At 45.1% G+C, this 17,919-nt stretch overlaps 1 protein-coding gene across 1 annotated transcript; it reads left to right on the top strand.

Moving 5' to 3' along the window:
- rel (v-rel avian reticuloendotheliosis viral oncogene homolog) lies at positions 1 to 11,132 on the top strand. Its single transcript, XM_064317338.1, has 11 exons — positions 1 to 55; positions 1,469 to 1,507; positions 1,716 to 1,855; positions 2,153 to 2,301; positions 3,534 to 3,625; positions 7,573 to 7,713; positions 8,642 to 8,746; positions 8,962 to 9,177; positions 9,482 to 9,550; positions 9,667 to 9,735; positions 10,069 to 11,132. Exons 1-11 carry the CDS (start codon positions 49 to 51, stop codon positions 10,845 to 10,847), a joined length of 1,806 nt encoding a protein of 601 aa, XP_064173408.1. The 5' UTR covers positions 1 to 48; the 3' UTR covers positions 10,848 to 11,132.
- The last annotated feature ends 6,787 nt before the right edge of the window (positions 11,133 to 17,919 follow it).

Raw genomic sequence — 17,919 nt, 5'->3', positions numbered from 1 at the left:
TCCAGTCGTCTCACTCAAATACTATACCGTGATAAGGGTGTTCACAACATGGACGGTGAGTACTGTCAAAAACAAAAACTTTTGCAATGTGTTTCAAGGTAGAGATATTGTGCTGGTCCTACATTTACAAAAGGTGCCAGTGTTCGTTTTCTCTCTTTTTTTCGCATATAATGAAATGGCTCCTTGCTAAAGCAAAGCAAGTTAAGTTCTATGTAGTCGCGTTTCATGTAATGTTTTGAAGTATAGAATCAAGGCTTCATTGAGCAGCAGTGTTCTAACATCTTCGAGTTTGCCAGAATCTTTAGATATTACATTGTTCGTGTATTTATGATAACTTTTTAAAATTAGTCGTAGAAAATGCATTACCAAACAAATGACAACTTTGTAATGATTGCTAATAACGCTCTATGTCCGTGGTATTCTGCGATTAAATAATTACTTAATTTAAAAGTTGATTTTAAAAAATGAATGTATCTTTTCGTAAATTAGGCTATCATAGCATAAGCGAAAACGGATGGTGTAAATGCGGAAGGAAAATTACGTAGGCTGTCCGTGGGTGGCAATGAAAAACGAAAAATCTTTATGATTTCAATATTATTAACGACGAAACCTCTTAAATAACAAAACGTGATTATTTCATACTATTGTCATAACATATAATTAACATCGCACGAGATCGGGTAACTGATTACAATGAAATCCCAGTCACGGGAAACTTGTGAAGGGACCTCATAACATCCACCTTACAATTTGTCAATGAAATGTGGGTCATAGTATTTTGATTTAGCCAGATTAAATAGATTTTTAGATTTCCATATAATTCAGTCCTTTAGAATTACTCCGTGCTCAGTGTGTGTTGTTGCGTGAGGTTGTATGTGCGTACTTTTCCGCAGGCGCGTGTTTGGTGGCGCCCGTGAGTGTTTGCCTAGGTGTATTTCTGTGGCATGCGAGTTCGGATGTGTGGAATGTGTGAACTTGCGCTCGTGGATTTTTTGGAATGAATGGTTTGTTTCTCCAATAGAAGTGCAGATTGTATATGCTGTTGACAGGTGCAGATCTTCTGAAACGAAACCTAGTTTTGGGGGACTGAATTTAGTGTTCTCATTAGATTTAAGCTATTTATGATAATCGTCATTAAAATCTTCTGTGATTTCAGTTGCTTTATGCAACACTCACAGCCTTTCTTTTTCCATCCCTGGCTCATACCCAATGAATATTTTTGCGGTGAAAAGTCGGCGGAACACCATTTAGGCGTTAAGGTGAAACCCCGACTGCGTTTGGTTTGAAAGTGAAAGTTTTCTAACCGACTAGGACGTAGCCAGGCTATATCCAGGTAAAACCTGGGCTGTATTATGGTTATCCTTGTCTGTTTATATCAAAACGTCTCTCAACCTAGACCTCAACCCCTCTGGACGTCTAGATTCCAGCTTTTGCTCACTGGGTATATTCATTTGTTCATTTTCTATAGCTCATATGCTTCCACTGCAGAGAGGTTCTCATCTCTTAGGTAAGTAAGACTTCCTGCTCCACAATTTGCTAAAAAAAAAAATAATAATAAAAATGAAAAACACACAGTTAAGTGTTTTAATTATTGGAAGCACAAGGGGAATTAGTTCTGTTATTTTTGTGATCTCCATCTCAAAGTTAAGCTTTCAGTTTGGTGTATCTCCTGCTTGTAATTGCCACCCCTTCTGCCTCCTCCTTTGCCCGTCCAGTGGGTGAGCCCAGCGTGCAGATATTTGAGGAACCCAAGCAAAGGGGCATGCGCTTCAGATACAAGTGTGAGGGGCGATCGGCTGGCAGCATCCCCGGTGAGAGGAGCACGGACAACAACAGGACCTACCCCAGCATCCAGGTCAGAGGACCCCCGGGGCCCCGGCCCCTGCTCTAGTGTCATTTGGTGTTTGCGTGTGTGGGGGGGCAGCAGCTGAGTTTATGTGAGCGGGCATTGAGCTGGCATTGGTAATCAGGAATGAGCTCAGCATCATTTGAAAGACAGTACCTGAAGAAGGTGAGGGGGAGGTTGTAGAATGATGCCGAAAAGAGATAAAGAAAGGTAAATTAGCCTTGTTTTCAAACTCTATGAACTCTATGTTCCTCAATTAACACCTCCCTTCTTCCTGTTTTGTCACGCACCCCTTTTGCTCTCCAGATTTTGAATTTCACTGGCAAAGGAAAGGTGCGTGTGTCACTGGTGACCAAGAACGAGCCCTACAGACCACACCCCCACGATCTGGTGGGTAAGGACTGCAAGGACGGGTACTACGAGGCGGAGTTTGGGCCTGAGCGCAGGGTCATTGCGTAAGTCACCATCAGTATTATTCTTCCACCATGAACATGAGCGTTTGCTAATGTCCTGTTTCCTTTTTAATGGAGGATTTCAATTGTCAAGCTCTGAAGGTTCTGTTGGTCTGGGTGGTGTGACTTGTTGGGCAATTGAATATTCCAAACTGAATAATTACACAAACAAGCCAGAATCCAGCTGGCAGAATATAGAATATTTTATTTGGAGTCTTTTTTAATGACGAGTGTCCTTCTGGTTGCTAGCTATTAACTAGCTAAATGTTGCTGTATAGCTGGCTGGTTATGGTAGCTGGTCAATAGTTGTAGTACATTTTGATGTTTTAGCCGGTTAAGCCAATCAAACGGGATTTGCTATGGATGTAGCTCATGTGCAGATAATTGTCTGAAATTCACCAGGTGCCTGACTAATAACCAGTTTTTTCAGTGAAGTATCCTAATCATCTCATTACGTCTGTGTCTTTGTCAGTCTTCGCTTACGTAAACCCAGGCAATGGATGATATGTTGTCATAGAATCTCTTTTTTGGGGCTGTTTTTTTTTAAAAACCGCTATACCTGTGACTCACTGTCAAAGCCACTCTGAGTGTAGTGTGATGGCACCGGCCTGTGATGTCATCACATTCCCGCCCACGCTCATCCGTCGGCATCTAAGGGATGACCAGCCTGAGTCTCTGTCATGTTGCTCTGTAGTCAAATACAGGCTGTTTGTTATAGCAACACATTTTATCCAGCTATCAGACCTTTCTTGTCTTAGCACTCTCTATGGAATCTCTGGTCCAGTTTTACTAAGCAGCAGACCATCTGTACCTGTTGATTTCAGTTCAGGTTCAGGTTTATTGTCATTCGTCTCATTACAGGTGTTAGAGAAAGAATGAAATGCAGTGTCCCCAGAACCACAGTACAATGTGAAAACCGGATTGAGAAAGAGACAATTAAAAACAGCAACAAAGACAGCAATAAACATTAAATATAAAACAAGAAGTAATTCACAGTAAAAGTTAACGGAGAAAGAATGCTAGTCAGGATGAAGCAGCGTAGCAGCAGTATTAATATAAAATGCACCAGTGCCACAAAGTGTCCAAGTGTCCCTTAATCAGGAGATCAGTATCCAGCGTGGTCTTCTCAGCCCTGGCTGACTGCAGCATGAGCCCAGCAGGTCCAGCCTGTGTGGTTCCTCCTGAATGAAGGGTCAGCAGTAATGATGCCTGACTGATGTGCTCCTTTCTCCTAGCTTTCAGAACCTGGGGATCCAGTGCGTGAGAAGGAGGGAGGTGAAGGAAGCGATAATGCAGAGGATTTCCCGCCACATTAATCCCTTCAATGGTGAGATCAGCTGTCCGTCATCTCCGAACATTTCCAACTTTGTGTACCGCTAGCAGCCTGTTTACAGCTAGCGGCCTGTTCGCAGCCTGTTACAGTCTGAGAGCTGGTATTTAGCTCTCATTGTGGAATGCCTGTTACTGAGTAGCTTCATGGCTTTTTTTGTTGGCAAAGAAGACCCAGATCCGACAACGCACAGTGCCTATCCTGCATTTCGTGTACAGACAAGAATGTAATCCAGTTGTAAGATATTTAAAAGGCTGTTCTGTTGCATGGAAGCAGCCAGTTTTGTTTATAAGACTAGTACTTTTTGCTATAAAAATTCTTTTAATAAGGGAGTGTTTCTGAATTTGCATTCCCATGTGTGAAATTTGTATTGACCAATTAACTTGCCTGTTATCATCCAGCATGCTTTGCATTTGCTGCGGCATATTTGCCTTCTATAGAGTTAAGAGGAAACTAATGGTTTTACTGGGCTTATTTACAATTGACCGTGTTTCCTGTCTATGTGGGACTGAATACCTTCTCATTGCTGTGGGCAGAAAGATAGATCTCTCACAATAATTGTTTTGTAGAATTAGTAACCTTGTGGTTGTCTCGGTCGATGCCGAAAGTGTTGAAATGTGGCACAGGCAAAATATGGTGAAATATGATGATTGGTAGTGGTGTTAGTGTTCCAGGAAGTTCTGTCTTGGTCCAAAATAGAGATTAAACTGTGATATAAAAAACGGAAGCTAGTCAGTGCAACTGAGTTTGGGTAATAAATCAAAATGGACACGTGTTGCATTGAGGCTTGCCGGATTGCAGCAACCGATTGTTACGACAGTTACGTTTCCCTCATTTCGCCGGTAGGCCTCTGCCTCGTAGGCCCCTCTGGGTTTGATCCACACCGTAGGCTGTTTCAGGGTTGGGGGGGGTGGGGGGGGGGGGTGGAGGGGGGGGGTGGCTGCTGCACAGGCAGTATCACTTCATCTGTGAAACTCAGCTGCTTCCGGCTGCCAGAGACCGACAGCATCCACTTCTCTAAATAGAGACGTGATCTGCGAGCGCTCCCCTTCGAGCTGCGCTTAGCGCCCTTACCCTGAGTGAAGTGGAGATATTTCTGTAGCAGCAGAGTTGACTGAGGCTTCAGCTTCCTTGGCGGTATTTCGTTGTGTTTCTGAACGCGAAGCGTGGCTCGCTCGCTGTTTTGGAACCAGCTGTGACGGAGCTGATAGCTGTTGATTTTGTCTGTGAGGTGAATTTTGATAAAGGTGCGCGACTGACTGTCCAAACTGTTTTTCTGCCCGGACATAAACCAGAGCATTCATCTGAGAGACGGGGCTCTAATTTTCATGTCTAGTATCGTAGGAAATGCTAGCTATGTCCGCATTACAGCACAATGTGGCCTAAGACAAGTCTGCGGTTTATATGTCAGTTGTAGGTTTGAATCTGCTTCAGTGCAGCTGTGCTGGTCTTCAGCAAAGGCACATGACCAGAACTGTTTGAGTGAATATCCAGTGTGATAAATTGTTAATATGCCAGTTGCATTTTTGCTATTTGAATAAGCACATTATTTACTCGCTTCTCGGTCTGGACTCACTTTTAGGATCATCGGTACATTTTATTACATTTATTGCATTGTTTTAGGATTTTAAGCCTTTGCCGAAGCAGTTTCAGTCCTCCAACAGGGCAGTACAGGATTTGCATTTCCGCATGTCATTAGGGTTCTTTTTTACTGAAATGTTTTTGTTGGAGTTTCTCCTTGGAAGTCTGCTGGGGCTGTAGTAGTGTCTGATAAGACTAAATATTACATTCAGATAAAAGACAGTAAGTTGTGGCAAGTCGGTAGTCATCACATGAGTCACAAGTGTGGAGGGATGTAGCACTGTGCCCACAGCCCTGGAGTATTCACACACTCCCCAGCTCCGCCCCTACCCCCATCACTCTCTCTCTCTCTCTGTCTCTCTGGGTCTCTCGCTCTCTGTGGTTGCATCCATTCAGAGCGGGGGCAGAGATTGAGGTCTCTTGCTATGTCGCAGTCGAGAGCTTGTGCCGTCATATCAGCCCCCACCAAAAAGAATGTCATTTTATCTCCGCTCATTCAGTCTTCCACTGGCCGTGACATCAGCAAGAGGGCGGCGATGTCACTCAGACGCACTGCTGTGGGCGGGCTAGTCCGGTCGTCAAGTGCGAGAGAGTGGGTGGAAACGAGCGTACATAAATACGTTTGTGTGTGCGCGCGTGTGTGTGTGCGCATGTGTGTTTGTGTGTGTGTGTGTGTGCGTGTGTGTGCGTGGGTGCGTGCGTGGGTGTGTGTGTGAGTGTGCATGTGTATGTGTGTGTGTGCGTGCGTTTACGTGTGTGTGGGTGTGTGTGTTTGCATGTGTTTTATGTGCATGTGGGAAAGGGGGTTTTAGCTGAAAATGCATTTTTCAGTGTCACCAAAGGAAAGTTCAGCCATTTTGCTATGTACTCTTAGCTACTCTACTTACTATGTGCTTTAGATAAGACTGTTCATAATGATTGTTGTGCTTCTAAATATCCTCAAGTAGCTTAGCAAAGAAAATCCAAGGTTTAAAGTAGGTTTTACATGTTTTGTCATGCTTAACTGCACTCCCTCTTTCTTATTCACTCTTTTTCCAAAGCATCCCTCTTTCTGTTCCTCTTTCTCACGCCTCATTTTTCTCCCCCTTTCTCTTGCTTTTTCCCTCTCCCTCTGTCAACAGTTGACCCCAAAACTGGTGCCTATTCATTTATTTATTTCTCACATTTCTAAACTTTCTAGTGGCAAACAATTCACCGATATATATAATTTTTTAAAATCCTCTTTTTAGTTATTTGAGTTATTTGAGTTTTTTGAGATATTTAGTGATTAATTAATTAAAGTGCAATGTCATTTGTATTTGTAGAGTCACATTTACTGGTATTCATGTCATCTGGGTCTCCCATATGCCCCAAATATGAGCTCAGTGAATGGTGAACAAATTGACCAACGTGCTGAAGTAGTCGCTGGCTGTGTCCAAATGCTGTTGAGTTTAATGGCATTAAGAGAACAGTGCAACCTTAGCAGACGAGTGTAAGAGATGGGAACTGACTGGTAACTGGCACGGATCAGTGACATCACTCGTGGATTGATTGTAGATTCAGTTAGGCATAGGAGTTCAGCAGCCCTTTAACAAGTTAAAGGGTTAGACGAGTTAGACGATGCGCCCAGAGGACGAAGCGAAGAGAAGCTGCAGCGGCCGCGGCGGGCGCATCCTGATCGCGTTCTCCCCTCTCATGTGGTTTGTGCTGCAAGCGCTCGGCGTCCTGCTGCGCGTACGCCGTTATCGGAAGCTTCCACTCGTCCGCCGGGGCGAGGTCGGCCGAAATCGCAGCCAATGGCGTCGCGCTGTGTCGCGGCTCGCTGAGACGAAGCCAAACGCCTGCCGTTGCTCAGCGACGCTGGCCGCTGTGCTTTTTCTCTGACGTTCGTTGCGCTGGTTACAGATGTCGCCGGTGCTCTTCCTGGGCAAATGTGACTAATACATTGTTTAAAGAAGATGACTGCCTTGTCTTTCTTTTAATAAAAGGAAAAGGCCTCACACTCTTTAAACTCCAATTTGCCATTTATAAATGATAAATAAATGTTGTATAGGAGCATAAAGAGTGTGCGGCCTTCTGTTTTAGAAAAATAATCTGACCGCTGTCAGTCAGAAACTCCTGACGTTACTGGGTGTGCGCCCTCTCTTTTTGCCTTGTGTTGTTTTTCTGACCGACTTCAACTGTGATACATTGTTTATAGAAGTTGCCTGTGTTGTTTTTCTAACCAAATTCGACTGTGATACATTGTTTATAGAAGTTGCCTGTGTTATTTTTCTTACCAAATTCGACTGTGGTAATTTAGAGAACTTGCCTGTGTTGCCTTTCTTAACTAATTTGACCGTGAAGAACAGTTTAAAGAAGTTGTGTGTGTGTTGTGTTGGCAGTGCCCCGGGAACACCTGCTGCAGACCGAGGAGTACAACCTGAACGTGGTGCGGCTGTGCTTCCAGGTGTTCCTACAGGACGAGGCCGGCCAGTACAGCCACATGCTCCCGCCCATCGTCTCCAACCCCATCTACGACAACCGTGAGTGCCCCCCCCCCCCAGACTACAGTAGGTTCCGATGGGGTCAGACGTTGAAGGTGATGGGGGGGGGGGGCAGCAGTGAGACAGGGAAGTGTGAAGAAACAGAAACAGCGTTGCTTCAGGCCTGTGTCATGCGCTTGGGAATCTGTGCCAGTTTTGTGCAACAGCTTCTTGGAAAGGGCCGACTCCTTTTCGGATTCCAGTGCGTGCGAGGCGCTGGCGAACACAAGCAGTTTGACCTGCTGACTGCTTGCTAAACTCTGTGAAGTAAGAATTGCATGAAGCCACCCCAAGTCCCATGTTATGACAAACATATGAATGTCAATACAGAGCATAAATGAGGAGTGAAAAAGGAAGAGAGGAGCAGGAGCACAGAAACGAAGTCTGACAGTGGAAACACTGAGTGGGAAAACCCTCTTTACTAACATCACACCTTGCCTACTCATGTGAGAGCCTCGATGATGCCATGCAGATGTTTCAGGCTGAAGGGAAAGAGAGAAAGAGAGCTGTGAGAGAGAGAGAAAGAGAGAGAGAGATACAGGAGTGAATGGAAGCTGCTGAAACTGCTCATTATGTATACATGAGTGAGTTTTTAAAGGGTAACGTGGTAGCACTGTCTCCCTCCCTGCTGTTGAAACCAAGCCCTCCATGTGGCTCACAGGCACTGAAAAAAGAAGAAGTTGGGCAGGTTCCTCTTAAATTTTTTTTATTTTTTTAATGACCCCAACACATGCTACTTCCTCTTCTGATATTGTGTTTAGTTCTTTGAGATCCTCAATCTGAGTGCCATTGTAAAGCACAGAAGTTTCTTTGTCCCAGAGCCTCCCACTGAGCCAGCCGTGTAACTCCGCCCACTTATATGTCAGCCTGAGCCTGTAGCCCCGCCCCTTTGTCCATCTGCCTCAAACCTGTCTTGCTGTTTCCCCAGGTGCCCCAAATACCGCCGAACTCCGGATCTGCCGAGTCAACAAGAACAGCGGTAGTGTGAAGGGAGGAGACGAGATCTTCCTGCTCTGTGACAAGGTTCAGAAAGGTGCGTTCAGGCGCGAGAGGGGGAGGGGACATCCTGTTGCTTAAGACTTACAGACATTGTCTTAAATGATCTCATTTTACTGTTTGTTTGTGAATTCCATCCCTCATCCTCTCACACGGTCTAGACAGTGTACACTCGCCTTTTTCTTCTTTCGTCCATCTGTCCGTCCGACCATTCATTCGTTCGCCCGTTCGTTCTTTCACCCCGTTCCGCAGACGACATCGAGGTGCGGTTCTTCACGCACAACTGGGAGGCCAAGGGCTCCTTCTCCCAGGCCGACGTCCACAGGCAGGTGGCCATCGTCTTCAAGACGCCGGCGTACTTCGACCCGTCCATCGCGTCGCCCGTGACCGTGCGCATGCAGCTGCGCCGACCCACCGACCAGGAGGTCAGCGAGGCCATGGAGTTCCGATACCTGCCCGACGACAAAGGTGAGGCTGTCTGTGACGCCACGCTCCCGGCCAGGCCCACCCGTCCCTCTGGGTCCCTGTGTCCGCGGCTCCCAAGCCCCCCCTAGGGGACCCCCAGCCGGTTCCAGGTATTTGATGTGTTCCACCTCCAGCACACCTGATACAGCCAATGAAGGGCTTGATTAATTGCATCAGGTGTGCTTGAGATGGAACAAATCGAATATCTGGAACCAGCTGGGGGTACCTTATGAAAGGGATGGGAACCACTGGACTATATTATAAATGAGTGCTAATAATAATAATAATAGTAATTGATGTATTGCAGATCCCTATGGTTGTCAGGAGAAAAAGAGAAGGAGAGAAGACTTGATGAAATCCTTCCCCAGTTTTACGGGTAAGGAGCAGCAAGGACGTGAAAGACAGGGTTCGAGTCACGTAACGCCCCGCGCAAGAGTAACTGCAGCTGGTGTTAAAATCAATCTGTCTCATGGAGTTCCATTGGTCCCACAGGTCTGAACCAGGCGAACAGAGTTAAGGCTGTGCCACGCACTCAAATGATGGGTCAGCCCATTAAAAAAGGTAGGAAGTGGCACACGCACCGCCCGTGTAATATTAGATTTTTTGGGTGTTCAGTTTACTGGAGTACCCGTAGTGCTTGAGTGTGTTAATAGAGTTTTATATCGTTATGAAAAGCAAATGAGTGTAGCTGTGTGTTGTGTTTGCAAAAGTTCCATCATGGTGAGTTCCCAGAAGCACGTATTGTAAGAACAATCTGTTAATACAGTAGTTACGTTCTTCCATTGGTGGTATTTGCTGTGAGAACATTTCCTCATAGCTGAGCTTCATTGAGTAATTCACAGTATTTCTGCTGCATAGTGTTTGAAGTAACAAAAAAATGTTGTTTTTGAACAGAGCCCCCTAGCATGTACATGAGGATGGAGGGCATGTACCCCAACCCCTACCAGCAGTCTGTTCCCCAGCGCACCATGATGACATCACAGGTAGCCACTCAGGCGTCGGTGTCCATCAGCCAGGCCTGGTCCCACCCCAACCCCGCGCTGTCCCTGGACGCCATCCGCATCAACCCCTCCTCCTCCGCCGACGGCCACGGCAACGGCCCCGGCAACGGCATGCAGCAGCTCCAGTGCAATTCGGGGTACCCCAGCGCGGGCGACGGGAGCAGCCTGCCCCTGCTGACGGAGGGGGACCTGCAGTGCCTGGGGCCAGAGACGCAGGCCTTAAACAGTCACCCTTCCCAGCTGCTCCAGCAGCAGCAGCAGCAGCAGCAGCAGGCCTCCCTGCCCGTCCACAGGAAGGACCAGGGGGCGGGGCCAGGGGCGGGGCTGCAGTCGACCTGGGCCGGTTACGGGCTCCCGGCTGCGCAGGACGTGCTGAACGGAGACTGCGGCGTCAACGCGCAGCTGCCCTACATGGGCAACGAGGACTTCCTGCAGTGCCTGGCCGACTCCTCCCCCTCGGGCTTCGCCATGAAGCGGGAGCCGCAGGCCGCCATGGAAACGGGCCAGGGCGTGGGCATGATGCCCTCCTCCGACTGCCACCTCTCCTACACCCCCCTGCTGCCCCGCCCCGCCAACAACGAGGGCGCCCTGGAGGCTGCCGTCCTCAGCGTCGCCCCCGGCTGGCCTGAAGGCCTTCAAGAACCAGTTCTCCACCAATCAGGGTGGCTCTGAAGCCAACCTGTCGTTCAATTGGCCCTATTAGCTGGAATGTTGATCCAGGCTGTGATGCAATGAGGAAGGAGGCCCTGTCTGTAGGCTACGCCATTAACATGAAAAGAATGTTCGATACATGATGTTCTGTCAACTGGAAATTCCTTCATTCCTTTATCAAATTTTCTATTTTTTTACTTTTTTTATACAGGCTGCTCTTTTAGATGAATGTATTTTCTATCAAATTTGAAAATCATTTGGTTTTCAAATCAGAATAATCAGTCAAAGGATTCACTGCAACGAGCAGTGGAGCAACTGTTGCTTCAAAGCATTTTTGTAACCTTTTTAACGGTCAGGCAAAGGCTTTCGTTTAAGGCCAGTTTTGTATTTATGTGTATATAAATTTATGAAGCCATAGTTGGGACTTGCATGCAAAAGCTCTCGAGAGTGGCAACGTTACACCGTACTTCTGTTCTTTATAAAGGAGTTCAAAGGGATGAGGAGTTCCTTGGTAATGGCTATGTCATATATAACACATGTACTCTCCAAAGTTCTCAGAGCATTCTTCAGCTACTCAGTGAACTGCAGTGTCACGTACAGCACGCATCACCGGTCGAGGCCAGAATTCACGGTACTAACACTTCCTTCGGGATTGCGTAAGAGATTTGAAGGGCTTTGTTCACAAGCGGAAAGACATACTTTCCCTTGCCTTGTAAATGACACTCGATTCTCTTATTGATGTCTAACTTCTATGGTGATGTCGGAAACACTCTTTCGAAACGCTCTTTAAATATTTCTGAAATGCATTTGAAATCCCGCTTTTTTCTGTTCTTTTTTATTTCACAATGTAGCTATTGTATTTAATATATAATTGTCTAACATTTGAATGTACTAAACATTTCTTAATAAATGCATTGTGGTTAATGTGATGTTGTTGCTAGCAACAAACAACAAAAGTAACCAATTTCTTTGAACACCTGTAAATGGAAATTATGATTAGACATGCAGCCACAAGCAAAGATATCTAATGCATCAGTTACACTGTACCAAGTCTGAGCATTTGAATGGAAACATTTTTCATAATGGAAGGTCAAGGTACATATATTCATAATACAAGTGATTCTGTGATTCATACGTGGTAATATGATTTTAAACTTTAAAATTTTAAAAGTCTGTTAAACTCATGCACACTGTAAACATGGTAAATGTAGATACAGAATCAATGAGCAGACATACAAACACGCACAGAGTGAATAAAAGCCCTGCTACGTTACGCACTTTATTGTCATGCCTGCAGTCAGCTACCAGTGTGCCAGTGTGCAGTAAAGGACTTTCCCTCCCATTTTCAACAGGGCAATGTCTGCCATAACAGAGTCTGACAGCACTCACTCACAGCACAAAATGGCGGCATGCCTTGGGAAACAGGTGCCTACGCTGACCCTTATTTTGCCTTTATCAGTGATGCCATGTTCATGAAAAGAAGTGGGCTGCTTTTTAAAAATACTTTTTCTCCGTTTGTTTTTGTTGACCTTTGTGAACATCTGACATTGTTTTGTACTGTCTATGCGTGCGTGAGACATCAGCTGACAGGGTCGTGCTGATGGCTGGTTTCCTGCACACTCCCATTGTTGTGACATAGCCAATGAGTAATTGGGCCATGATGACTTTATTAGTGACAGGAGTTCAATAAGAAGAAAAACAAAAAGGACTGCTACGTCTATTCCCAGAAAGCCCAGTGAACGTTTTGTGGTGAATTAACTGAAACTGATGCCAGGAACCCCACACTTGTGACAGCCACATAATAATAATAATAATAAAATAATAATAATAAACACCAAATCAAGAATCACCTAATGTGGAATGTGGATGGTAGCTACACAGGCAGCGCCTAATTGGCTATAGCGTTGCCCAGGGAAATGAGGTTTCAGTCAGCAGGATTGTCCTCTCTCTGTCCACGAAACAGCATCTCCCCAGGTTGAAAAGGTTGATCAGGTTGAAAAAGGGTATCAACTCATTACCCCACCCATTATAAATATTACACAAAATCTTATATTTCAAACAAGTAGATTTGAATTTGAATGCTTTAAGTATTGTTTTGGTGATTAAAATTTGAATGTGAAGTGCCAGATCTGGTAATAGATCTTGTCTGTATGAAAAGCAGCACAGTTAAAATGTAAGATCATTAGCCTGCTTATTGAGATTCTGCAGTTTGACCAAGATGTGATTACATTTAGCAGTTAGTGGGGTACAAACGCAGGTAGAGCCTATTAAAATTCAGATGAAAATGTTCCGGACAGGCGCTTGCTTAGGCTTGTGCTTTTTTTTGACCTCACCACATGACTTCCTGTCTGCAAGATGCAAACCACAGCGTGCAGTTCTCTAACTCACGTAGAGTGGATGTTACTGTTACACTACACCAAAAGCACGAGCAAGAGTCTTTGCCTTGTTGTTCATTGTCTCCTGTAACCAAATGGGCTTAAAAGAGGTACTCAACATACACAATTAAGTAGGATGCAGATTTAAACTTGTTTAACACCTCTGAAGCCTTTTCTTAAAAAAATTTTTTAAAAATATTTAAAATAGTCACACTGCATGTGTCCTTTGGTGAAATTTCTGGTCCATGCATTTTTTCCAACGTTTTCTAACTGTCATTAAATCATTGGGTATTTTTTTGGCAGCTGAATATAATTTGGCTGAAGGCCAGTGAAAGCTGTTCCTGATTGGTCGGTCTGAGGTGTTCTGCCACAGACTGCCAGAATGTGTAAAGATAATTACTGTACCTGCCAAGATTCAACACGTCCAAACCTCAGAAATCTTCTGGGGTAGTCGCCGACATTGGAGGACAAGTGAGGACGACTGCTTAACATAGTCAAGATGTTAGCGGACGTCCAATATGTCAGTGGATGTCCAGTATGTTAGCGCATGTCCTGCCAGTCAATCTATATAAACAGTGTGGTGTTTGGAATGGCAAACCAATCAGAAAAGATCAGAGTCCTGCCTTGTACCTTTTTAAGAATAACTCCTACACACAAGTAGATGTGCATACAGAAGTAAGTTACGACAAGCCCACATTACACACTTGGTCAGGTTGAGAAGCCCAAACTGTCTTCGAGCAAAGAAACATGGCAGCCATGAGGAGAGGTGTGAGGGGGGGGGGGTTTGGCTGGGAGGACTATGGGGGAGCTGAACGAGCCCAAACATTTTGAAAGTCAACTTAGCCCAGTCCCACACCACCTCACAATCCCACACAAGATGGTGGGTTTGTGAGCATAGAGCCACACTGACTCAGTGCTGGAGACACTGCAGCACTTCAGAGGGAAGCAAAGTGACGTGACACCTAGTGACACCACAAAAGCAAGTTTCCATCCTTCAGCAGAGCCCTGTAATTACGCTTCCTGCAGATTCTTCCTGCATGCCATGTGCTGTATCAGTCTGTAAGATACTTTGCTTGGTCATATAATTTCATTATTCAATATTAATCTAGAGCGCTGAGCATTCCCTGTAATGTCCCATGTTGTTAGTGATTGCTGAATGCCGTAAATCACATAGCATCTGCCTTACAGTCATTGGGTAGGAAGTAGCCTGCAACTAGCAATCTGTCTTGTTATTCAAATATAACACCGTGTGTGTGTGTGTGTGTTTGTGCGCGTGTGTTGCTGGGTATGTATGTGTGTCTGTGTTACACGAGTGCATGTTTTTATGAATGTGTATTTTTATGAAGTCCATCTGCTCGTACAGAAATACTCCATCCTGGAAGGCTGACAGCAGTCACATGGTATCTATATTGCAGTCTACCATGTGGCTGTGTTCTGGGAAAAGTCCCTCCCCTTGCACACAGCCCGCTGTTGGGAAATGATCGAGTCACCATCGCCCCCACAGGTACTCCAGGGTCCACCTGTGGGTCAAGTTCACTATTATATCCGAGGGAGACATTATCCATTCTTGAACACCACACCTACTGTTTGACTCAGACCAAGCTGAATGAGGAAGTAGGCAACAGTAACACAAACACGTTGAACACACACCAGATGGGTGATCTAAAGATTTTACACTAACACAGACAAGTCATTTTTTATATTCCATCATTTTTAATGAAAGGAAAGATGTTTGTACAATCAGTGGTCATTCAGTCTGTTTATTTTTCATGGTTTTAATTCAGTGTGCTACTGTGTAACTGGTTCTTTTTTAAATTAACTAGTTTATACCAACAGCACTGCACACTATCATCCGGGTAAGGGGCAGTGCCATCGTGCTCCATACATGTGTACCATACAATACTATTCATTGCTCTTTTTTTTAACTGACCATGATGCACAGTAATCAAATGAATACACTGTGCTATTGTTATGATTTATGTGTCTGGTCTTGCCAATGAGAGAATTCTGGAAACCACTCACAAGCAGCTTGTAAGAAAAATCATTGAATAGATATCGAATATGAAACTTAAACGTGTAGTGAAATAAGTAAGGATTAAAATCTCTCTTTTTTTAATCAGCCACCTCCAAGCTGATCAAATCCATCTTCCGATGCAGTGGGATAAAATGCAAAAGATTTCATCTAGACATTGGGCCTGACAAAACTAAACTATAAACAAATTGCTATCCATGCATAAGTGCACCATCGTCACCCAATGGACAATGACAGAATCATCTATAGCACATGTGAATAAAATCTGACAACAGAAGAAGACAGTGTGGCCACGCCGTCCTCGGAGGGGAACCGCGTATTTCGTCACAGGTGCAGTCTCTGGCCTCCTCCGTACAGGTGCGCTCAGGTTCCAGCAGGGCTGGGAAATCCCCCCTGACATTAATTAGCTCTTACATCAGCCCAGCGCTGCCTGCCTCCCCTGCTCCCCGCCTCACACGTGGAGACGCACGCTAAATCACCAGGGGCGTATCGCGAGCGCCCTGCTGGAGCCCACGCACCCGTCTCCAACACGCCTCAGTTTCCTGAGTCACGGGCACTGGGCTTCATCACTGTTTTTTCCACATATATGTATATATATATATATATGGAATAATAATAATCAAAGTCAAACAAAAAATACAATTATGGGCAGGAGCGCAGGAGAGATTTTTGAAGCGGGGGGGACCAAAATGTGAGCAAAAGAAAGGTCTCAACTTTTAAGCTTATACAACTACCCCGGGGGCGGATAGGGGTCCCTATGAAACTGGGGGGGATGTATTCCCCCCCCCCCCCGCCATCTGCGTCCCCTGATTATGGGTGTTGTTTGTTGCTAAATTTTCAAAGGCGAGATTAAATGTGTCAAAGCAGAAATGAAAAAAGCAGCCAATCAGGCGACAGAGGTTTCTGCTCTGTCATTACCGAGGGCTGCTTCGGATGGGTGTCAGGAGCTGGTCTGGGGCCGTGGGCGGCTGGAGGGCGTGCAGTGGGTGGGTGACAGACGTGCTGAAAGGTCACGGAGAGACCGGAGCCTAGAGCCACCCACGCAATGACATCACATCTCACCTCTGCATCGGCTCCCCTAACCGGGCACAAGAGGAACAGGTTAACATGGGGTAAACGCAAGGGTTTCACACCTCCCTCATAATCTAACTGCCCCCCCCACACACACACACACACACACACACAGACACACTCACTCACACTCTCACACACACACACAGACACACTCACTCACACTCTCACACACACACACACACACAGACACACTCACTCACAATCTCACACATATGCACACACACACACACTCACACACAAACACGCACACACAAACTCACACACGCACGCACACACAAACACACTCACTCACACTCTCACACACACACGCACATACCACTTCCTTTTCCCTCAGTGCAATCATAATCTTCACTTCTGCTTTTTACTAACAGAAACAAAAGTGCACTATTCTGTACACACAGCCGACTGATTTTATAAATATCCAGCCTGTAGTCTAGCCAAACATAACCCTCTGCCCATATACAGTATTCTCATATTGGTGCCCATTACACAAAAAGCCAAAGACATTTTGTGTGTGCTACATGTGTACTTGTCTGTGTATACCTGAGTACATTTATCCATGCTGGTTTACATTTTTACAACCATTTCATTGTATTATGCTTTGACTCAGTTGAATCAGGCAATGTTTGGTACAGCCCCTAATTTCCAAAAACAATGTGATGTGTAGGGGTCTGTAAATCATTAGCTTTCTGTTTTGGCACCACCCTAAAGTTATACGGTGCGTCTGACTTATTTGCCATTTGGCTAGCAGCTCTACACTTAATATGATCCCTTAAGCAGTGGGTTGGCACCCTCTAGTGGTGCCTTAAAGTACACAATTCTTTTGTCTGCACTGCATAGGTACAGACCAGACCTGGGTCAAATACATATTTGTTTCGGATGCAAATACTTTCTGTGCTCTATTGATCTTGCCTGGTGTAACAAAGCCTGCCAATATGACCAGAAGGCGGGGTTTGCACTTTTTGAGAGTATTTCATTGGTTCCAATTCACCAGACAAGATCAGTAAAGCATAGAAAATTATTTGAATCCAAAGCAAATACGTATTTGACCCAGGTCTGGTAGAGATACTACAGCCTAATGTCAAAATGCTCTCCAAGTTTGGTAGTGTGTATTACAAAGGATCTCAAGACTTAGCTTCTCCTCTGACCCTCTATGGCTCTGAGGAGAGTTTGCCTCTGTATATGTTCAACAGTACTCTGCAGCCAAGGATCTGATTTTAGCGCCATCACTAGCCCACCCTACATCTCTGACCTCTGATGACGTTAGCATCTGTGACTAGTAATAACCTGAACATCCAAACAATTTATCAGTGCTTTGCAGCAAAGTCATGGCGGCCCTGCTAACCGTTGGCCATGTCTGTGTAAAAACAAATTCAGATAAAAAAAAGAGCGCATTCATTTGTTTTCAAATGGTACAGTATCTCCCGCCATATCCATGTAAAATAATGATTCAAAATGGCCCCTACAGTATCTCTGTGGTTGGAGTCTGATGAACAGTCAGATCTAATTCTTACCTCATACAGTCAAAGAATAAACCAACAACACTTCTAAAAACGATAATCTCTTCTCTTCCGTACTATCCATTTTAATTTGTGGAAATAAACAAAAAATC

The sequence above is a fragment of the Anguilla rostrata genome, chromosome 18 (genome assembly GCF_018555375.3).
Source record: "Anguilla rostrata isolate EN2019 chromosome 18, ASM1855537v3, whole genome shotgun sequence".
In the NCBI taxonomy this organism is placed as follows: Eukaryota; Metazoa; Chordata; class Actinopteri; order Anguilliformes; family Anguillidae; genus Anguilla; species Anguilla rostrata.
Note: the sequence above shows the minus strand (reverse complement) of the source record. Positions and strands in the feature narration are given on the sequence as shown.